The sequence below is a fragment of the Pleurodeles waltl genome, chromosome 1_1 (genome assembly GCF_031143425.1).
Source record: "Pleurodeles waltl isolate 20211129_DDA chromosome 1_1, aPleWal1.hap1.20221129, whole genome shotgun sequence".
In the NCBI taxonomy this organism is placed as follows: Eukaryota; Metazoa; Chordata; class Amphibia; order Caudata; family Salamandridae; genus Pleurodeles; species Pleurodeles waltl.
This window is the reverse complement of record NC_090436.1, coordinates 216,506,687-216,530,993: the sequence shown is the minus strand read 5'-3', so window position 1 is coordinate 216,530,993 and position 24,307 is coordinate 216,506,687. Positions and strand designations below refer to the sequence as shown.

Genomic DNA, 24,307 nt, shown 5'->3' with positions numbered 1-24,307 from the left:
TAATCTGTAAGGATGGAACTTTTTCTGAGAGCACCAAACACAAAATCTCTTCCATTTGAGCTTGTACATCTTATTTGTACTGTCCGCTCGTGCCCTAGATAAAATCAGTCTGCATTCCTGGTCAATGTTCATTCCCTGGAACTCAGGAGCCAAGCGTGCAATTGCAGAGATACTGGATCGAGATGAAGAATCTGACCCTGAATCTTCATGAGAAGGTCGTGGTTGCAGGGAAGGCGCATGGGATTGGCCACGGACAGGAGTAGGAGCTCCGTGTACCAATACTGCCTGGGCCACCTGGCACTATGAGAATGACCCTGCAGCCCTCAGACTTCATCTTCCTCAGGAGTCTGGGGATCAAAGGGATGGGGGAAAAGCGTACGCAACGGTCCTGGGGCCATCTCATCGAAAGAGCATTTACCCACGACCCCGGGAGTTGCTATCGACTGGCGTAGATTTGGCATTTGGCGTTCTGAGTAGTGGCAAAAAAAAATCTAGGCTTGGTTGTCCCCAGCGTTGGAAGACGCCGTCCAGTACCATATGGTTGAGTTCCCACTCGTGGAAGTTGTCGTCCGTCCTGCTGAGAGTCCGCCAGGACGTTGTTGACACCTGGCAGGTGCTCCACCTTGAGGCGAATATTGTGCAGTGTGAGCCAGTCCCAAAGAAACTGAGCTTCCCTTGAGAGGGAGCGGGATCTTGTTCCTCCCTGCTTGTTGATATAAAATATACTTGTGTTGTCGGTCCGGACCAACACTGATGACCCTGCAATGCGTGGAAGAAAAGCCTTGAGTGTGAGGTGGATCGCCTTTAATTCCAACAGATTTATGTGCATTCCTTTCTGCGCATCTGACCATCTTTTCTGAATGCGCATGTCCTGAAAATGGCCTCCCCAGCCTTCCAAGGAAGCGTCTGTCGTGATGATAAAATCGGTTATTGGCGTTAGAAAGGTGAGCCCTTGAGAGAGATGGTTGGTCTGAGACTACCATCGCAGAGCCTGCAGAATTCTTGGTGTAACATTTATTGAGTCGAAGGAACCTTGCGACTGGGTCAATTGGAGCTGTAACTCCTCTTGCAAAGGTCTCATTCTTAACCTTGCTAGATGAACTAGGACGATGGCTGAGGAAATCATGCCTAGTAGCGACTTGAACAGTCGTACTGAAAACCTTTTTCTGGATACACTGACAGCCAAGTTGGTTAGTTTCTGCTGCCGTGCCGGGGTGAGGTATGCCTTGTTTTTGGTGTTGTTGAGTTCTGCACCAAAGAAGACTATCCTCCGTGAGGAAAGGACGACTGACTTCTGTAAGTTTACTTTTAGTACCAAACTGCGAAATAATTCTAGGCAGGCGTTTGTAGCCCTGGACGCGATTAGTGATGAAGGAGCTTTTATGAGCCAGTTGTCCAGGTATGGAAACCCTTGAAATCCCCTGTTGCGGATAAAACCTGCCACTGGTGCAAGACATTTTGTGACAATTCGTGGAGCTGACTTCAGACCGAATGGGAGAACTTTGAATTGATAATGGGCACCGGCCACAGTAAAGCGGAGATACTTGTGATGTTTTTGATGTATTGGTATGTCGAAATAAGCATCCTGGAGATCCATTGTTATAAAGTCTCCAGGATTCAGAAGGTATAGGATATCCAACAGTGTGGTCATCCCAAAGGATTGCTTCCGAAGGAACTTGTTGAGCTTCCTGAGATCTAGGATCGGTCTCCATTCCCTTGACCTCCTCTTTGTCAGAAACAACCGGGAATAGAACCCAAGACCTATTTGCTGAACCGGAACCTCTTCTATCGCTCCCTTGGCGAGCATCAGAAACACCTCCTGCTGAAGCAAGTGAAGATTGAACAGTTTGGATGTTCCTGGTGGATGGTGCGGTGGTTTTTGTAGAAATTCCAAGGTATGACCTTGTGCCACTATATCCAGCTCCCATTTGTCTGATGTTATGCTTTTCCAATTCTGGATGTAATTGGAGATGTTCGTTCCCACTTGGTGAGTCTGTAAATAGTGGGGAAAGATAGCCGGTGCCTGGTAATGATCATTGCTTTCTAGGTTGATCCCAGTTTTGGGAACCCTGTTTTCTCCTTCCTCCCTGTCTGGCATATGAGGCAGTGGATGGTTGTCTATACTGCTGCTGATAGGATGGTCTATATTGGGGCTACTGATACGGACTGTGATAGGAACCTCGAAATGAGGTAAATCCCCTTCTTCTTGCACCCCGAAAGGGCTGTTTCCCGTACTGCAAGGTATCTGGGAACTTAGCAGTATCTGTGTCAGCCTTGATGGCCTGCAATGCGTCAGCCACATGCTTGCCGAAGAGAGATTCTCCGTCGTACCGCATGTCAAGAATTCTGGACTGCACCTCCGGTCTAAAAGATGTGGCTTTGAGCCAAACCTGTCAGCGTAATACCGCAGCACCAGCCAGCTGACGAAAACCGGTGGAGGCTATATCTAGAGCGCAGTCACTTATCTTTTCAGACATACGCTCACCTTCTTGGAGGATCTTCCGTGCCTCTGCTTGTTTGCTTTCCGGGATGAGGTCCATAAAAACCTGCATATCAGACCACATTTGTCGACCATATCGACCCAATATCGCTATGGAATTTGCTGCCAGAACAGTTATTGCTGACATGGACGAGAATCTCTTGCCCACGTTATCTAATCACCTTCCTTCTATATCTGGAGGAGTAGAGATAGGTGAGGACGGGTTCTTGGAACGCCTTTGAGCCGCTTGAGAGATGACAGTCTGGCTTTGGGTGGCCAGTTAAACATGCTGGAGAGTCCTGAGTTCCCTTATATTTTTTGTCGAGTTTTTGTGGCACTGGTGGAACTGTTGCCGGGTTGCGCATGATCTTGATAGCCTCACTCCATATAAAGTCAATGATAGGGATGGCCCTACAGACTTACTTGCTTGTTCTTTAAAATCATGGATGAAGCATTCAGACAGACAGATGTTGGCAGGTGGAAACGTGCGGCCGCCCTATCCATTAAATTGTGAAAACCACCTATATCCTCCGGTTGAGAATCTGAAGGGCGAGGAGCTGGTGGAGAAGGAGTGGGGGCTAAGTAGTCATCCCATTCCTCAATAGGATGCTGTGGCGCCTATCTCACTGTCTTCCTCCTCTTCCCCAGATGTCAAAACGTCATCTCCGGTGGTAGCAGCTAACAGAATGAAGAGTAGCTGGAGGTGGAGGTACGCTCCTTGGTGTAACAGGAGAAGCTGCCGGTGGCAGTTGATCCTCTGCTGTAACTGGGAACCTCCTCCTATAATCCTGCAACATTGACTAAGTCCTGGATCAAGGAGGCAGGCATCTGGACAGTCTCTTGGTTGATGCGGAAGTTGGTAATAGCGTCCCTGATGAGAGGAATAAGGCTGATATTGATCATCCTCATCATCATCATCCTCTTCCTGGTATCGGACATGCAACTGGGATGGGCTGTGCGCATCCCCCAAATGGACCCTTATCAGATTCCTCCCAGTCCAGCAGATGACTAGGTAATAAGGTTGACACCTTACTTGGTGAAGTAAGGTCACCAAGTAAGGTGCAGTAAGATGCAACAATGTCATCAACGACGATTGTTTTTATCGACGAAGGCGTCGACGTTGACTTAAATGACAATTTTTCTGGAAGATTCGTCGGAGGTTTAATAGAAGAACTAGGAGCCTTTACCACCGACGCCGATTTAGTCGTCACCGACGGTCTCAACGAGGTGGTGGAGATGGTAGATGTGAACACAATTGTCGTCACTGTTATCGACGGTGGTGTCGTCGTCGACTTAATTTTGATGGATACCTTCCTAGCGGTAGAAGGCTCAGACGAAGGAGAACAGTGAGACGACTCCTCCATGTGTCGAGGAGAGGATGGCTCAGAAGAAATTGAACCCTGTAAGCCTTTTGCACCTTCTTTATGATGCATTTTCTGCCGCTTTCTGGATCTTTCCACCTGGCCCAAGTCCTCAGATTTGGACTTTTGTGTGGCCTTTCTGACCCACTCTCCTGACCTGAAGTACAGGGTTTTGCCTGTAACCATGTCAAAAGTCTACCATCACGGTCCCTGTGGGTCTTTGTAGAGAAAGTACGGCATATCTTGCAGTCTTTCACCTGGTGTTCTGGGTTAAGGCAGTATAAGCAGTCTTTATGTGGATCATCCACATGGAGCCTTTTCTTACCACAGGTCTTGCAAGGGCAGAAATGGCCTTTTCTAGAGGAATCGGACATCATTTAGAGGTTTCTTGAGAGAAAAACACTTCTGAAGAAGTAGAAAACTGAGAAGAGCTCAGGGAGACTCCCTTCACACGACGTGCGGTGGAAAATCAGAGGGAAGGAGCTTCTCTGGAGAGTGCTGGTACCATAGTGGCGAGCAGCCAGGTTTGGGTCCTTTTCACAAAAGGACTTAGACAGGCTATATGAGTGATTTGGGTACCATTATAGCTTACAGGGAAAAAATATATATATTTGTTAATTATTGCCTTTCATGTACCGTGGGACTCCCACTTCGACGACGGGGATGATTCAAGCATGTGAATTTATTAAAGATCCAATACTGGATAACCCAGTGGACTCCAGTCAAAGTTGCATCACAAACCAGGCAAAAAGTAGGGGGGAGGTACTGAAACCAGAACCCAGCTTCCTACATTAGTGTTTAGAGATTCAGTCCCTAGGGCAACCACCTTTCAAATGTAGAAAGTATGCACTAAGTCCACACTGTATATTGAAAAGTGGCTAGAGGCAATTCATTATGCAGTGTTTGAAGAGCAAAATAGTCACTTTTCCAAAACACTCACAATTTTGCTGGAAATCCCAGTAAAGCCAAGGGACTCAATCAACAGATTCTGAAGACATGGGGAGGGGCACTGGGGACAGAGGGGAGGGCCCCACAAGAGGTACAAGGCAAGGGGGAGGAGGGGATAGTATTGAGGCAAGGTGATACAGGGGGCACTGGGGAGACACAAAAGCAGGAGCTGAGTGTAGAGGACACAGGTGATGGGGCACTGGAAAAAATGGGAATTGGCCCCAGGGCTTTGCATGGGAGACTAGAGGAAGTAACATGATTACATGGGGGAGGGCTAAAAGAAACAGAAAAGGTGGGCAAAGACACAGGGCAATAGGGAGAGGCAATTACTTTTAAACTGAAGGATCTGTTCCATAGAGTTGATTTTTTTTGCCCAATACAAAATCGTGACATCCTAGCGAGTAGGACCAAAGTTTTGCCATCTGCTTCTGGCACTCTGGCTGCTACAGCCCTTTTTCAGCAGACAACTGGCCAACATTACATTCTTAAGCCTAATTGGTCCAATGCATGCACCGAATGTGCCTTCAACTGCGAGTCTATAGCAAGCTGCCTCACTGATGCTTGACAGACATAATGGTGTCAACTAATGTGCACTGTATGCCTTGTGTAATGCCAGCAAACAAACAATGGGTAATGCTTATTTTCTATCCCGATGCTTGCTAGGTTTCTATGTCAAAAATTAAAATAAGGTACTTTTAAGAAACAAAATAAGGTCTATCACCTTTTTATCCAAAGATGCAGTAAAATTTGTATAGCTCCCTCCTTGTACGTTTCAGGTTAATATTGAGTTGTATGTATCCTCTGGGTATGCTACTCTGGTTTTGCCCAAAGAGATTAGGTTTCATAGTATAGCATTGCAGCAACTGACAGTTGACATGTAGGAAAACTGTTACACAGAATTTACTGTCTGCTGAACCCAAAAAAGCTAATTAAAGTCATCCATAGAAATAGTAACAGGGCAAGGATTTATGTGATATGTAAAAACAGCATCTGACTAAGTCTAAAAGCCCACCAACCACACAGCAAGGTACTCACTCATAGGTGCTTCCCTTGGGGACTAATTATCTGGTTACAAGAACATAGTGAAGAGAACCTGGAGAAGAGAACAATCTAGTCAACTGAAGTACAGAGTCCAGTTAAGGGTTCAGCTGGGCTTTTTTATTTGGAGCAGTGGTGGAACGGTTTAGCATTTCCCACTATGCGTACCTTTAGGTCCCAATTAATCAATAATCAATGGCCATGATTTCAGTGACAGAGACACCCTACCAGTCTATGTTGATGTCGAATGACAGTTTAGAATTAGTACTGACTGCAGTTTTAACAAGTGATGCCTCTGGAATTGCATTTCATTTCATATTTCTTGAACGGGGCAACCTCCTATAACCAAACCTAAAATCCACAGGGGTGGGTGGGGGGGTGGGGAGGGACTCTCCTGCTCAGATTGAAAGTAGGAGGGAAGCACAGGAACCCCACAGTGAGGGTCATGAAAAGTGCAGTGGTGAAAGAGGACCCAGATGTTCAGACTTCTCGTAGGCAGCTGGGCTGAACTCTTGTCTCAGGGGCAGTAAGTGTGTAGCAGCTCCAACTGATTGCTCCCATGAGCTGGGCTTGAACAGTCTTACGCTCCCTGGCAGGTGCAGTTCAACTCCTCAAACAGGAAAGAAGGGCGTTAAGCAGGCCAGGTCTGGAACGAGAACAGCAGCTATGCTGATGTTTCACTCCTAGCCAAGACAAAGTTAAGAGCGAACCAGAAAAAGGTCAGGACCACCACCATTCCTGGAGCAACATCTTCCTTGTTAATAGTCATTTCAAGCATGTTCAATACTCTACAGTCCATCCAGACTAGTTGGGCTAGCTCAGGTAGCATGTGTCACCTGTCTGGAGTAGACTACAACACAGGATGCTTTATGCCATCAGGGAAATCTTGGACTAACATACAGGAGAACAAGCAGGTGATTTCTCAAGCCACCAGGTAAACCAGTTTTGGACAGTACAGAAAGTACATATCTGTAAAGTCCGACTAACTACAGCTTTTTTTTTTAAATACAGGCCACCACACACAAAGCCCTTTATATTGGATGCTAGGAAGGTGAAGGACTACAATTAAAGAAAAGTAACAGGTCTTTTACAGGAGGGAAAAGTAGTCAATCCACATACACAGGGGCACCAGAGAAAGAGAAAGAAAATGCGCAAGAAAGGGAAAGAGTGAGGAAGGAAGAAAGAGAAAAAGAAAGTGAGAGAAAGAAAAAGAGTGAAAGAAAGTGAAAGAGTAAGAAGCAGAAAGAGAAAGAGAAAAATAGACATTAATTCACACATGCTAAGTTAATCGACTGGGTTAAAGATCTCCCCAACATACCAAATAAAAAGGATTTGTGGAGAGGGAAAGGAAGTGTGTGCATACAACCTGGAACGCAAGATTGACACCACCAGCCAAGCACAAACATCACCATTATTGGCAGGGCACATGGTACAATGGTCAACAGCACTCAATTTTGGATGCAACATCCCCATACATATAACAGGCATCTTTCATACATCTCGTAGAAGAGGAACACGATACCGCAGTCATAAGGGATGAAGGGAGGATTTCCAGTTCAGAACCTGTAGGCAGTCTACCTAGAGAGGTACAAGTAAAAAGGCTTATCTCTTGTGATTAGAATCATAATGCCGCCACCACAAATACAGACTGTGAGGGCACAGCAACTCACTCTGCATGTCCCCTTCCTTAAACAAGTTAGTTGCCTAGAACTACGGAACTCAAGAGTTCATATCTTTCCTGGATATACATGCCTACATGATTGTCTACAGTCTAGCTGGGAGCATGACAAAGACCCATCGATGTTGAAAGCAGTGGACATATTAATTAATCCACAGGTTTGTCAACTGCTTGCAGTTGCCCTGTTTTGACATTAGAGGTAGCCAATACACTCCATGTGCAGGCAGCCACTGATTTATATTTGTGTCCTGAATAATGTAAGTAGTGCTGTGGCACGATAGATACTCAATATCCCGAGAACCAAACGAAATACCCATTCAACGGGCAATAAACATCTCCTATAATGCACTCCCTTTGTAATAAAATTCATAAAATGGTGTTGAAGAGCTTACTAACAATCATCCTGACTGGGTTCAGGCACAATGTTTTCTGGGGACTAGAGTTCAGATGTCAGACTGTCAACTCCTAGCACCAAAACATTAACAGCACTGGACTTTATTTGTAAACCAGCTCCACTTGTAAACCAGCTCCACATAAGGCCAATTCTAGACTTAAGGGTCTACAGGCCACCAACTGTTTTGTATTCAACAACCACCCTCCTTACAAGTGTGAGAGGGGTCTGTGGGAGGAATACTAGGCAGTTGACTGGGTGCAGGAGTGGCGTTCGTTTTGACAAGTTTTATGAATTATTGAAACAAACACTCTGTGGCAGAAGGATAAACATCACTAATTCTCCATTGTTATAAAATACACTCCCTTTAAAACAGTTGCTTAGCACACGCTAATAACTTATATTGGGAGCATTGACAGAATACATCTCTACAGTGATATTAGAAAACTATCGTTTTAAGCAATGGCTGTGGTAAAGAATTTATGTTTTCAGAGCACACACTGGACTGCGGTCACCTACAGCAGTCACTTAAGTCACTGCTAACCTTAATGAAAGCCTGGCCATGATGTGTTAACATGTAACTAGCAATAAACAGACAGATGTCTATCTAAAAATGGAATGGATTAAATGACTGCTAAAGCAGGTCCTAATTCTGTGAAACCTCAAAGGGAATACAACCACTTTCCAGGGGGCTTATTCTTTGACTTGCCTAGATAATAAGGCATCTCCTTGAAATGGATTTCACTTGTATCAGCTTGGTTAAAGCAAGTCTGGACTGGAAAATCTTGGTTGCTTGAGCTGTGACTCGTGATAGTCATCTAAGTTCCTTTTGCTGGACCTTACGCTCTTTCTTTAAATAGGCAGGTGCAGTCGTTCATGCATGCAGGCAGACAGGTCTTCCTCATTGAAAATCATGCAGTAAAACCATTCTGCAGGTTGCTACGGCTTAGGCTCAGTCAAGAGGGAGAACTAGCCTACAGACTTCCTTTGCTCGGATGTAGCAGCTTTCGGTGTCAAGTCACAGATGAACAAAATATTGGTTGAAGTTACCAGTACTTATGGTTCTCTGCGCACTAAAGTTGCTTATCTTTCTCAGAGGAAGATGGCACACAATTATACATGTTCTAGGGTTGTAGATGGGCCAGGAAACCATACAAAGAACAGTTTCTTTAAGAGTCACTGTATTCTTTAATAAAACAATTCTACCTTTACATACTCTAAAAATATTAGATTATTTTAGAGAAGCCCAGAATACAACTGATGTGTTTTGTCTTGTATTTGTTGCTTCACCTTCATATTTCCAAGGGGGAAATAGACAATTTTGCAGATTCTTTGTACTCATTGCATGAAAATACTTGCCAGGCTGCAATAATAAAGAGGGCCAGAGGTAGACTGCCATAACCCATCAGAAGAGCAGCGTCTTTTGAAAGTCCCAAGGCTACTGTAATTACGGGGGAGCCCTTTTAGGTGGGGTATACAGATAAGTGTGTTGTTCAAGACCTACTGTCTATGATAAAATATAGGGTCAGCGACTGGCTCATGAATGGATGCTTTCCTGTCTACCTAAGTTTCCTGCTCCTTATTAATTGGCTTTACTGCGTATTGTTGTCCTTATCCCACTACAAGATCATTTTCTCTTTACATTGTTTGACTGGATTATTTGTAGCCTCGCATTGCAGACGTGAGGAGACTGCCATCCCACAGAAGTGCATTGCTTTCCCACAATCCCCATCTTATTATCATTTTTAACAAATTGCTTGCAAGGGCCCTGCAGCTATTGGGTTGATTGATTTTGGCACTGCTCCATTTTTTCTGTAAGCTTACAAGGTGTATCTCTTTTTATTTTATTTTTAACCATTTGCTCGCTTTTGGCTGTCCACTTCCTCCTACAATCCCAACTAGTAATTACTACTGTCTCACCGCCCCCCCAGGAACTCATTCATCTTTTTGTAACAGACCAACAAATGTAAAATGCTACCAAGCTGCTCACTTCTTTTGGTTTGTGTGGCATCCCACACATTATTTTATAAATTACCATTCTAAAATGGCTGTTACCATCTTGCAACAATGAACTAAACTATGTATGCGCACAAAAAGTTTACCATTTTAAATGCTCTTTAAGATGCATACGATTTACAACTGCTGCCCACATGACTGCAAACAAATGGGCAACGATCTATTAAATGATTTTTAGCTACTGAAAGAAGAGCAACTTAAATGGCAGTCTTGAGTACACATACGTCTTAAACATCAGCGGCCTTTTTTTTCCACCCAATTACTTTAAGCAAAGCAAACACACTAACAAAGCCAATATCAAAGTCTTGAGACCTTTTGGCTTTGCCAATGTGGATTACAGCTTTTACTGGCTTCACTTCCAGTGTCCGCACGGCTCAGGTTCAGTGTGTTTACCTCCTTTCTGGAGAACTGGTGGGATGGAAGATGGCCATAACACAGGAGATTAATTTCTGGGTATTTAGCAGATCTTGAATATGAAGTGAAAATGTGCTGTCTTTTCCAGGGGTCTTAAATGTTAATTACACAGTGCACTGAAGTAATACACTGGCACCATGGATGCAAAATGATTGGGCTAAGAAAGGAGGATTTTTTTGTTATTGTACTAAACTGGTTTTACTTGCATCTCCACGCCAACTTACAAAGCATGTGGATGTCCTCGGAAACATGACAAGATTTAGGGCAAATGGGCTGGATGTAGGATTCGTTAGTGTCTCATTTGGTTTTGCGCTTACTATTTAGGCATGTGGAATTGTTTCACTGTGCTCTTATCTTTGAAGAAAAGAAAAAAAAAAAATAATCAATCAAAATTTGATTCCAATAGGTTGACCTCTGCAGTTTGTGTGAACGCCATGCAGCACATATTTAGGGGGGGTTTAATAGCATACCCCTGGTGATCCAGGGTGAATCTCATCACTTTTCAGGATGTCACAGGGAGATCCTGTGGGCTTTTGCCATAAATCACTCCATTTCAGGGGTTTAACAATGCCTCCAAACGGTTGCCTTCTGGTACTTTTAAAATATTCAGCATGACAGACTAACTCCTTATAATATGATAACACTTCTAATACAGCAAGCATCCTACCGTATAGAGTGATTTCCCTCCACAAAGCACTTCGGTGCCTCGTCAGGATGTAAGCTCTATGTAAATACCATCACCATATATTTCGATGAGGAAGAAGTCACTCCTATGTAACAGCAGGCACATCAGATGTTCTCCTGCCATAAGGGCCCAAGTCAGATGCCAATGAAAATAGGAAAATGAAAAAAATAAAAATCACTGGCCTTGCACAATTAGAGGTCAGTAGGTGAAATACACAGGGCTATCTGGAATGGGAGGAGGGCAGGGCGGCACAGTAACGGTTATGTTATTGATAATTTATGAGTGTATTATAACCCAGTAGACATGTTGTGAATTGTGGCATTAGGATCTTCAGCAGGAAATGTTCAACTAGGAAGATTTTTCTGTCCTGAAACACAGAAAGTTCATAATAAAGCTGAGAGTGAGCTGCAGGAAATTACAGAAAGCTCCCCCTGAAAAGGAGTGCTCCCGCTGATGCTTTTTCAGGAAGGTGTATTAAAAAAAAAGAAAAGCTGCTTAGCTTACCAGCGATCTGCTTTGCGTGTATCTGACCAGTCTGCTAGTGATGTGGGAGTAAACGGTAATAAAGTACAGACACAATGAACTTGAAAGAAGATGAGGGCTTATATTGGCAGCTAAATTAATGACCAACATAAGCAACCACCGACAGAAGAAGGGTACCAAGGTTATCATTCGACCAGCTTCATTATGTATATAATGCAGACACTGATTAGGACATATTTTATTTCTAGGCTGGCACCACTGCAGTAATCCAACCTTGACGCATTAACAGTTATAGCCATTGCACTTCAGCAATCTAGGAAAAGGTACGAACGAGTAGGTAGACTTTTTACCTCCATGATAAAAGCATAAGAGGAAATAGACTTGGCAGACCATTTTGAGGGTGAGAAGTCTGTTTTAACCACAAGGCTCTCTACAGTTTGGAAGTTTAGAGCCAGGATCGAAGAGAAGGCCAATGAGAATGATGACAAAATCTAAGCTTATTGACAGTGGCTAAAATTATCTGCTGTTACAGCAGATTTTTGTTAGTGATACCCCAATGCAATTAGCAGGGAAAATAGATATAGAACTACAATGACCGAGTTTATTCAGAGCCTTACAAAAAAATGTTTGTCACAACACTCAGTCACTTGGATGATGAACCAGTACAGCAAACATCACAGGCTTGTTTGCATTCTTTGCTCCAGAGGCAGAACATTTCACAGAGGTGGTGAAGTTTTTTTTTTTCCAAAGGAAAGACTGTCCAATAAAGCCTGTAAAAATGCTAATTCCAAGCAAAGGTAACAGTGCAAGAATATGCAAGTGCTGTTCAAAACAATAAGGAAACACTCCCATTCAGAGAAGGTGATATACTTGAAAGAAAGGTACTTCCAATGTGAGTGCTTGCAGCTCACTTATCCTTCTATGGGGGGCGATAGCTACCAAAACAGCTACCTCCAATGTGAGGAATTGTAGATCACAAGAATTAAATGGCTCAAAGGGAGGGCACATGTCTAGTGAGAATGACATTAAGGTTTCAAACTGGTGTGGAAGTTGGAATGACTTTTTAGACCTTCCATAAATGCTTTGATGACTGGAACTTTAAAAAGTGACATAGGTTGTCTGTTGTGCATGTAAGCAGCTTGAGCTGGTAAAAGAAGTCTAACTGATGAATATGTAAGGCCTGTCTGTAACAACTGAAAGTTAACCAACGAGGTCTTGTTCTGTTGGCGACAGTGGTTGGACTTGTTTGTTTAGACAGTAATAACCACTCTTTTTCACTTTATCACATAACATGCTGGAGTAGTTGGTCTACGTATTTTTTTTTTTTTTAGAAATTCCATGCATTCCATTGGGAGGTTAAGGTGTCCAAATTCTATGCCCTCAGGATCCAAATCGCAGGACTGAGCTGTGAGGGATTTGGATGTATTGCTCTCCAGTGTTCTTAAGTTAGAAGCTGTGTCCAGCGATGTAATTTCTAGTGTGGCACTACAGATAGTTGTAGTATGGTTGTGAACCATGGCTGGCGCGCCCATGTTGGGGCTATTAGGATTAGTGTGAGGGACATTTGTGCTAGCTTTTGTACCACGCACAGAATGAGCGGGAGAGAAAGTAAACATCCCTGACCAGTTGATCCACATGGCATTGCCCTTGGATTGGGGGTGTGGAAAGCTGGAGGTGAATTTTTGGTATTTTGAGTTCTGTTGCAAAAAGGTCTATCGCTGGTGTTCCCTAACATATGAAGACGGAGTAGATGTGTTGTGTCGATTTCCCACTTGTGTACCTGCGGACACGTTCTGCTGAACATATCTGCGAAGTTGTTGTCCACCTGTGGTAAGGATTCTGCTAAGAGGTGGATTTAGTGACGTATGGCCAAATCCATGTGCGCTATGGTATGAAACAGAGCTGTAGTGTTCTTCCCCGTTTTTTAATATAATGCATTGCAATAATGTCAGTACAGACCTACCTGTGAAGATGGTTCCGAAAAGCTTTTAGAGCTGGCTGAATTGCTAGAAGCTTTAGATGACTGATGTGAAAATGAATATGAGTTGGTGACCATAAACCGCGTACTGTGTGGTTCTCCATATGTGCCCCTCAACCATGCACGGTCTGTGGTAATGGTCCTTTGAGGAATTGAGGCCTTGAATGGCAGACACTGCAGATACTTGCTGTTCCACCACTGCAGAGAGCGATGGGTCAACACTAGATGCTGCAGATGCCCCTCCGCTTGAGGCCACTGTGATTATATATGTGCCCCATTCAACACACTGTTCAGACGGGCGTTTGGTACTCTGGATATGCATGACACCATCATTCCGAGAAGACTCATGACTGTCTTCACTGTGGTATGATGTGGTTGAAACGGGGGCAACGCTAGTTGGAACTTCTGCACCCTGTAGGGACTGGTATAGCCTTTAGCTATAACAGAGTTTAATACTGCGTTTAAGAAAGGGTGCACTTGCAAAGGTTGGAGGCGAGATTTTGCTATATTTAGTGAGAAGCCTCACTTGTGTAGAAGATTGGTTACATTCTGTAAACATTGCTGACTGGTGGGACTTTTGATGTCTAGATCTGGGAACACATGTCCACCTCCCCCACCCCTCCAGATGAGCTACTACCACTGCAAGGCATTTTGGTGAATACTAATGGAGCTGTAGTTACACCGAATGGTAATACCCAGAATTGGAGGTGCTGACCGTTGACTTGAAAACAAAGATAGCAACAGTGTGCAGGATGTAAGGTAATGTGGAAATTAGCATCTGTGAGGTCTATGGCTGTCATGAAATCAGCTTGCTGTAGCAATGGTATTATGTCCTATAGTGTGGCCATGTGAAAGTGTTCTGACGAGATGCATCTGTGGAACAGCCTGAGATCTAGAATAGGCCTTAAAGTCCAGTCTTTTTGGGGAATGAGGAAGTTAAAGGAGTAGACCCTGTGTCCTTGATAATGTTTTGGGACTGACTCTATAGCCCTTTTTGAAGCAGAGACTGTACTTCCTCCTGGAGGAGAGCAAGATTGTCTAATGACTGTTTGTGATGGTATTGTGGGTGGGGTGGTTGCAAATTCTAAGCAGTACCCATCCCTGATGATGGAAAGGGCCCATTAATCAGTGGTAATTTGTGTCCAGAGTTGGTGCTACTGTTGTAGCCTTCCCCCCTTACTGGTGTTGCAGGGGGACCCTTAGTTTGTCACTGCTTAGTAAGTCTGGCGGTTTTGGAGGTGGAACCACAACCTCTGCCTCTATTATTTTGGTTCTGTAGATTATCCTATGTTGCCCTGATATAGTGGTACTTGTATGGACCTTACTGTTTTTGTGCACTGCCCGAGTCTGTAGATGTGGCAGGTCTTGATGCACTTCTATACTATCCTGTCCAAAAGGAGCCTCTAGGCTGGAAAGTTGTAGGACACCCATGGCTTTGGTGGTGTCTTTTTTAATTTTCTCCATCATCTCATCCACCTGGGGTCCAAATAAATGTTGACCATCAAAAGGGAGATTGAGTAACTGTTTTACGTTGGGCTTAAAACCAGATTCCCTAAGCTATGCATGGTGGCTACAGATACTTGTATTGATTTCCCAAGCACTAGTATCAGTGGAATCTAGTGCACACTGAATGGTGGCATTCGAAACCAATCTGCCTTCAATTAATTGAGTCCCTCTTTGGCATTGTTGCTCAGGAAGATGCTGTAGTAGCTCTTGCATCTCATTCTATTTGGCTCTATTATCACGTGAAAGTAAACCTACTGAATTAGATATGCAGAGAACATTAGCTGCGTATTGCAACGGCAACATCTTTTCCTGCAGCATTGTATGCTTTACTTTCCTTGTCTATTGAAGGGGCATCAACAGTGCCTTGAGAATTAGCCATCCTTCTAGCTGTGTGAACTACCAAGGAATCCGGGAAAACTTGACCCTTGATGTACAGAGGGGCTAATGGACATGGTTTGTATTTTTTGTCCACCCTCTGTGTTATTACCCAGAATCTGAATGGCTGCTTGAAAATGTCCTCTGTGGAATATGCATTTCCTACAACATAGGTAAGAATTGTACATTCCTATGTGATGTAGTTAGTGTCTACTAGAAAGTCATCTTCATCCTGTAAAGTGCGGGGATCCACTTTATATTGTGCCACCCTACTAATAACCTCATGATAGGTTGTGGATTCATCTGGTCGTGGCTGTATACAGGAGTACAGGTCTGGGTCAGTATCGTCCACAGGGTCTACATCATATTGATCCCATGGATCCTGTTAGGTGTCTGGGTCCTCCTGTGGGTCTGCAAAATATGGCATATCATATGGTGCTATTACACCTCTCCCTTTTGTATCACTGTCGGGTGATGTGTGTGGCTGCTCTGACAGTGGGTATTCAGGTGAGTGTATGAGCTGGTGATATAGCAAGGGGTGGCAATTCAGAAGGCAGAGGTGGAGGAAGAACAGATACATAAAGCAGTGGATGGTGGAATTGGAGGAAAAAGGAATAGGGCTTGTGCCCCCTATCTTTGGGAGTCTCAGGTGGGTTTAGCGCCATGATCTCTTTTTGAATTTTCTTCCTTTCTTCCCTTTATTTTTTTGGTTTTTAAATCATGTCCGTTGCGGCTGGAGGTGGTTTTTACACTACCTCGCCATTCTCTGGATGAATAAACAAAGCTTTTTGCCTTTTATCCAATATGTCTTGAAGTTTTTGGCTCAACGGACCTCTGACTGGACTCCAACGCAGTCTTTGGAAGTTTCGATGCTGAGCTTCGAAGGCAGTTTCAGCGATGACAGGATTTGACACCTCTGATGGTTACGGTTGATGGAGTTTCCATGTCAAATGTGTCTTTGGGACCGAAGGTGGCAGTTTTAGCCCCAATGTCTTATGGGGCTCAATGTGGCAAATATTTTTTGGGGGGATATTGGAACCAAGGCAACTTTTAAAGCCTTAGACTGTGACGCTTGTGAAACGTTTGAGGCGGAGACTTCAATCTGCTCTTTTGCCCGTTTTTCGAGCCTACCATGAACCGGGGGTTCCATGAACCACTTTAGATGGTTTTACGAGTCTTGTTTCATAAATAGTGTGCCATAGTGACAAGGGGAGATAAGGGTCAGAGTCAGAGCCTTGACCACTTCTCGCCAGCAGTATGGCAATGTCCATGGGCACAGCCTGTGCTGTGGCGTCCTCTGTTTCCTCATTTGGCTCTTCTGGCTGGTCCCCAAAAATATCAAGCACATCATTGAGGTGCATGGTAGAGTGGGTCCAGCAACGTTCTCTGTTGCCTAAGTGTTTCCTTGGAACAGAAGGAAAGGCACGCTTCGCACAACATCTCGTCGTGAACCGGGGACAAGCAAAGATTAGAGTGCTGGTCCTGCCTGGAGTAGTTTGCATGGCACTTCGACAGAAACTGGCTAAAATTGTGACCATGTCAAGACTACAAACAAAATACTGGCTTCTTGTTTGGCCTGCTCCTCTTCACTACAATTGGCACACCCACATGGGAGTTACTTCCATTTATAGAAGTGTAGAAAAGCTGGGTGGTGGGAGTGTTACTATTTTCTACACATCCAGGACCTTTTCAACACAGAAATGTGAGGAAATTATTTTATTCAGCCAAAGCTTGACCTGTGAAGGGAATTGTGCATAAGAAAAAGTAGCGACAGCAGCGCAAGACACTCCACTAACACCTCCTCCATGTGTCTAATGCTCAGAAATGTCTGTGGTTAGGTTTCCATGAGTGGCAGATTACCCCAGGCTCATCTGTTTTTCTCTGCATTGGGGATGAGCAGGACACAGTTGTATTTTTTTCTTAGGTAAAGAAAAAAATAAACAGCATTCTGCCACCTCGTTTGAAACAAATGTGGGTGTCTGCACCCCAGCAATGAGCTGGGTGCTCGACAATATTTTTGGAGGCTAAGAAAAATAAATAAACCTAAACAGTACCTAGCACATCAGCCCAAACACTGAATGGCAATTGGAGGGCAAAAAGGTTAATAAAATTGTTACAATGCATGTAATTCAACTGTCTAATTTAGCTCTTCTCTATAACCTTTGCCAATCAACCAACCTTCATTAAATTAATCACCCCTTTGTTCTGAGGCAAATCTTCTGATGACTTAATAGGCAGCTGGTTCAAAATTTACAATTGCCACCATTGGTCCAGGATTTGGAAAATCCACAGTGAGATTTGAGAATCCGCAATGGACAAGACAATACCCTTCCTGGGCTAATGGTGAATTTATTTTCTTTTTAATTGGATTAGCAAATCTTTTGTATATTTGTGAATTTAGATGACTGCAGGTTAACAGTCCAAATATCTCTAAAATGTAACCTCTTTGAGCCCAGACCGGAACATTTTTAATTGCTCATTTCTCAAAAAACTTAACAGATTTCCACCACATCAAGCAAAGGAGCTTCCTGGGGTACGGTTCTACTTTCATAACAAGTTTAGTGCAACTGTTAGGCCATTTTATTCTGCATAAAAGGAGCAAATCCTATGAGAGTTAAAATGGATAATATCCACACCACCAACCCTTTTCTTGTCCATCTTCAAAGATCTGCACAAAACTTTATGACAAACCCAATGTGGATGTATTTTTGGCAGACTTGTTATGTAGGAATGAATGATGCTTAGTTACAAAACCAAAATAAAATGCCTTTTCAATTAAAGCTATGACTCCTAACCATAAGTACAGAAGAGCCATCACAGCATCTGTAAAACATATAGCCATGTATAACGGTTCGAAAGAGGTGTTCACAGTTGGCAGTTTAATTCAATTTATCTATAGCTGTTAATTCAGCAAGGAAAAAAATACTTACCTGATGGAATCAAACAGTGTCCTCTTAATCCACAAGATACATATCTACAGAAATAAGGAAGAAGGAGCCCTAAAACTTCAGATTCACAGAGTTTTGTCCTAATGCTTTTATTGAATACTTCAATCAGCTTCTGCAAACTGATATTCGGATGCCTCCGATAATCACCAGGACGACACCGTCAAATGTACAGCCCATTCAACACCTTGGGCTTCTCATTAGACTGACGTGGGATTGAGAGCAGTTGGAGAATCTAGAAAAGAAGGTCACTGATGAGGAACTATTTTTCCTCCCATGTGGTATTTTCTTTCTACATCTTCATTGCTGCCTACACTGAGAAAAACTCAGAACAAGGAACCTATCAAAGTATTTTAAGATAGACAACTGTTCCTTTCTGCTTGAAATCAACTCATTAATATTATAAGATAGGCAGGTTATATTCCTGCCATTTCTAGCAGTGGAAAACTACTCAGCTCAGTTAAAGTGACAGTAAGTGTGTTAAATGTCCAAAGGAATAAGCATCTTCCATTGACAATTTATGATAAATTCTAAATTATACCTAATCGAAAGCTAGACAAACAAACGGAACTCCAAGAAGCATTAACATCGACAGTATAGCATGGCTTAACAGGATAAGTCACATCTGGAATCAAAACAACCCAAAGAATTATGATTAAGAAAATATGTGTGGCTTTTTGGCCAGTTTGATGAGGTGATCGAGGACAAACTATACCTCATTTATTACCGTTCTGCTATTTAAGCACCTCAACTACATATAAGGTTCTTACTAAACCTTCTATAGCTCTCCCTGGCCAAGACCACATTTTGTTTTACCAATGGTTTAAGGATTCACCTAAATTTAAATGTGAAAGGCACTGGCTAAGACTCCTTTAAAAACTGACAATCCTTATGTTGGGAAAAGTATGTACATGTTTTTCAACGCATAGAATTTTAAATATGCGCAGAAAACACCAGCCTACGTTGCACTTGCAGAAAACGTTTCAGGTGTGTGGGTCGAAACGGGGTGGGTAAAGGGTCATGGCTCAGTTTAACCATTGGAGCATTTCTGTTGTGAATCCAGCCCCAAAAAAAGAATCACTTATTGTAGGCTGTGGTCAGGACATTACACCATTTAACAGACCAAAAACGTTCATGACGTTTGTATTCCTTTTAACAAGAAAAAAATAGTTCTTCAAAAGGAAACCTACACATATAGAATATTATCCCTTTGTAACACCTAAAAGAGCTCAAATACGACTAAATTCAAACACAATGGACCAAGGCAATCTAAAAAGTGAACATACAAGGAAACCATAGCACTAGGGCACAGGGTTCAGAAGATAAGCCACATCAACTTTGCTATCACAAACTCTTGGAAGAACTAGAATTTAAAGATAATTTACAGATCAAGCTCTTGCAAAATGAACAAAACCGCATTTATGAAAATAACTTTAGGCTGTTTCAAGTAAGCTAAAGTTGAAATATATCACAGTAGAATGAATTAATATTTAAACAGGATGTAGTAATATGTATGAATTTGCTAGAGTACCGGATAACAGCAGCGGAAATTTCAGATTCAGAAGAATTGTGGGTAAAGATAGATCCGTACATCCATAATGAAAAGTAGCTTAATCCCAGGTGCAAACATCAGAATCTGGTTTCTGGTAAAATGTAACTGCTCAGTCTCAACAAGATGTTTGGTCTGTATGGATGCCCTTGTTACAGCACTAATGACATCACAAAGAGCTCCATGAACAAAGGCAGTCCAAAATTGCAATGGTGAAAATCTAAAGCAAGGGAAAGTTGTGGGCGACATATGGAAATAGAGAATGCTAAGAAGCAGAACATATTCTGAGGAGCTATTGTGAATGCATAAAACTGTACCCACTCAGAAAACACTAAATGGAACAATTCGACTAGTAAACTAAAAAAGGCCATGTCTGACAGAAGTTAGGCATTATTTAAGAGCCAGAGTTGGCATGTAACCCTGCTTAAGGATTTTAGTTCTGTTCAAAAAGGTCCGAGAGCTAAAATGTTTAAGTTACTTAAAGTAAATTGTACTCTCAACTTCTCGTCATTCAATGCACTGCAACTTTCAAGACAATGACTGGATTCTTTCAGTCCTTGAGAGACCTCGTCCACCAGCAATTCAGAAGCTTTTAGAGTAAAGGAATACCGAAATGTGCCCATGAATGACTTTGTCCTGACATCATCATGCTATACAAGACATTAAAACAATCCTTAGAACTGGATGAGGTGACTACTCAGATAAGCAATACGGAAATCCACAGATGCTTCAAAACAAAAATGTCTGAGTGGTTTTATGAAAGTCCACTGATGTCCAAGTAAGGGAAAGCATAAATCCAATCTGAGGCTGAAGGGAGCAATATGTTTTTGGTACTTGAGAATCTGAAATGTGAAAAATCTTCTTTAAGTAAGCTGTAATAAAAATGTTGGACTCTACCCGGGACCAAGTGATCAATCAGGAACCTTAATACCCTTGATGCAAAGTTCCATTCTTTACTATGTCAACCTATCGGAAAAGTACAGTATGTTTAAATAGTGACAGGTCAACGAAAACATCAGAAAACAAATCTTTGGAAAAACATGAAAATCCATCACTTGGTATACTGACTGAAACAAATTTAATCTCTGCAGCAGGCTCTTTTCTTTGGAACTAGAAAACTTGGAGGCACGGAACTAAAGTCCTCTGAGAAGCTGAGTGTTAAACATGGAAAGAAGGACAAGACCCACTTCTTGAAGTAGCAAAATACATTGGTGTTTCAGTTTACTTACAATCACTGGCACATCGGTTTGAACACTGCAAAAAAGTGCCTTACACATTTCTGTATGCTAACCACCCCCACACAGTGCTGTGTGTGGGCAGAAAGAAGTATTAACTTTGGAGAACAAGACAAAGTTTTGCCTTTTTGTTTTGCTTGGATCCCTGGAAAATGCGGAGTGACCATCTCTAGGCCTTTTCTTGGTTGCGTGTCAGGATATGGAGGCCAATGACTACTGTAAAAACGGACTTGGAAGTTGCCTTACCTGAACAACTACTGCTATAGTTGATGACAAACCTACATTAATGGTGGGTGTCATAGGCTAAAATGCATCAGTTTAATTTTTTACAAGCTTTCAGTAGTATAGTTAATCGACATGTTAACACATGTCCTGCAAAAGGGTAAGTGTTACTCTGAAAGGAACCTTTTTCCTGTATGGACTTTAACTGACCTTCACTATCAACATTGTGACACCCAAGCTTCAAGTTATATAGTACATATTCTACTAGTGTGGGCGAGTGAGCAATTTTAACCATTAGCCAGAGGACAGCTAAACCGCCCTTGACAGTTTTCATATGTCAGACTAACTACGAGGTCCGATACATGTATACATAATTGGATCAAATGAATGGAAGCCAATTCACTTCCAAGAATTGTCCTATGGTGCTCTATGGGGTAAAAGGAAGCAGTTGTATCTTTTCATACCTGCCAATCAAAGCAGAACCACTGCTGTACTTAAAAAGTTGCAGCGGAGTCCAGTAAACCAGCTTGTTATATTTGAATGAGACAGTAGTAATCAATGGCTGGAAAACAATTTGAAAACACAATCCTGCCCTAACAAGGGCTCTCTTCTGAGTGCCACTGGCAAACCAATAGCAGGGTTAATGAACTATGCAGGACGCTTGATATGGTTGTCTATTAGGTTAAAAGCAATGGATAGGTAATAAAAAGGGGGATACAAGCAATTCTGCTCTTTAACAGAATGTTGTATTATTCTGAGGCCTATTCTAAAAGATCAGACGTGAACAAACTTAGGAGCATTATATAGTTATCCCAAAGCAAAGGCTTTTGGCATAGAAATCTGCAAAACCAATTGAAGCATCCACTCCTTTAAGATTCAAAATCATCCTATATATGAGCGAGCTCAGTGCTAATGGTGTCCAACTGGAAGGCATAAACTAGGACAAGGCCAAAGTAAGCCAATAGCTTTAGAAGGATGAGACAGCAAGGCATAGTTGTACACTAAAAATGAATCCTAAAATAAAGACTTCAACCAGTGGCACTGCTTAGTAAACACGAATCTATCTGTCTCTTAAGTGCCTCCTTAGAACCACATAGACACTGAAGAAATCAGAAATGTTCATGAGGCTGCAACACCTTTTTTGGAAGCCTACATTTTTTTCAACACTTAAGGCTTGCATGCTCTTCAGTCCTTAAGAGTCCTTGGATTTCGTCAAAATGCAAACAATGCAGGTACCTGCTTGTCTTTATTAGGCATCTTCAGCAAACCAAACAAAACTTTAAAATGGGTTTGTGACTAGAACCTCTATAGAGAGGAAAAATATTATATCAATCGACATCATGCTTCTATGGAGTTACAGACGATAAATTAAAACAAAGACATTGACAGCTTCTAAAGAAAACGTGCCTCAAAAAACAATTAGGAAAGACGGCAGTAATGCCAGAGACCTAAATGACACAACAGTGACAATGGAATAAAGAAAGCAAAGGTTTGGGGAATTACAAAGGTCATGCAGTGTCATTAGGGCACAAACTTCTTCCCTGAGAGGATTAAAAATCTGTGACAAGTTTTTCGAAGCCAACCGGGATCCTTCCTTTGATGTCTGTAGATATGCAAGGATGTGAATACAGAGAAATTACCATGTATTAAAAACAGCTAGGCTGGTGTCCTGGATTACACAGCTGCTTTGTCACCGAATTAAAGAGCTACTGTTGTAGCCCTAAGTAGCTTCTCCATGTCATTTTATGGACTCCATATGGCTCCATGTATTGACTAAAATGCAGAGGACTAAACACAACTATTCCATTAAACTAACACATTATTCCAGGGTCTCTGTACTGGCTGAAAATATCTGGGTGTCAATGATAGTCAAAAGAACTGTTCAAATGCAAGGTAAATGATGCCAAGATGTTTTTTTAATTAAATTTCCATTGTATGAAATGTTGATTAGGGTGCTCATGCCCACTTTTAAAAGGGCTTTAGTTTTCAGTTCTGAGATAACTTTTGTGAATCGCATTGTAATTAGATGGTGTTTCTCAAATTGCTGATGAAAGCACCCAAAAGGACCCCAAATTAAAATAGTAATCATATGGAGTGATGCTTAAAAATACTTTTGGAAATTGTTACTAGAGTGTCATATGAAGCTATAACTACAAGACATCTACCAAGTCCGTTTTAGTACAGTGTCAGAATGTTACCTTTATCCTGCACTTCTTTTGAAAATCGCTCCCTCTCAATAGCCGATTCCCGCTCTATTCTTTCAATCTCTGCCAAGGCATCCAGCTCCACTTCATCGTATGGTGTTATACTTGCTTGCTGAAGCAAAGTCTGTGATTGTACCAAATGAGTCTGTGGAAGTTTCTCAGCAAGGGATGTATTCTGCTGTAAAACAGGTACTTGCTGTGCCTGAAGGAATGCGGTCTTTTCATTTTGTGGTAAACAAGTAGAAGCAGTTAACAGACGATCTGCATCTTCAGGAACATTAGGTGACTTAGTAGACTTTCCTGGATAATGTATATTAAAAGAAATATCATCCTCTGTAACACTACTGTTGTCAATTCCCGAAAGCATTTCATCTGACTGATCCAAATCCGAAGATCTTACTCTGGAAAGTCTTAAGGTAAGCTTTGTAGAGTCCTTTGAAGGAGAACTAATTATACCATACATTGCAGATTTCTCACTCTGCTCTTTCTCATCTTTGCTCATCTTTAATTTCTTCTGTTTCTTTTGCTTCCGATCCGGAGAATCTAACAATAGATCTGGGGGAGCATCACTTGGTGACGAATAGGGTGGAGGTTGTGACTGCAGGATTAAAGATGGTCTTGACCCTAGAATCATTTCACAAAATTTAAAAGTTAACAACTTAAACCTTCAGAGTTCAGATACAACATTTCTAGAGTTGCTAAATACACCAAGTAATTGCTGGTCAGTTTCTATGTGCAACTGTATTAGACTAGACAGAGGTTAAACAGATGGGAAATGTCGGACTCAAAAATGACATTTA

General features: G+C 42.3%; 1 protein-coding gene across 17 annotated transcripts in view; it reads right to left on the bottom strand.

The window, feature by feature from the left end:
• NIPBL (NIPBL cohesin loading factor) overlaps positions 1 to 24,307 on the bottom strand; it is a 1,341,000-nt gene that overhangs the window by 1,032,161 nt on the left and 284,532 nt on the right. For 10 of the 17 annotated variants that reach the window (XM_069221119.1, XM_069221149.1, XM_069221092.1 and 7 more), the window contains exon 9: positions 23,502 to 24,131. The exons of the other annotated variants lie outside the window; for them this stretch is intronic. In XM_069221119.1, the coding sequence (XP_069077220.1) occupies positions 23,502 to 24,131 (630 nt within the window). The remainder of the gene's footprint in view (positions 1 to 23,501; positions 24,132 to 24,307) is intronic. 17 annotated transcript variants of the gene reach the window in all.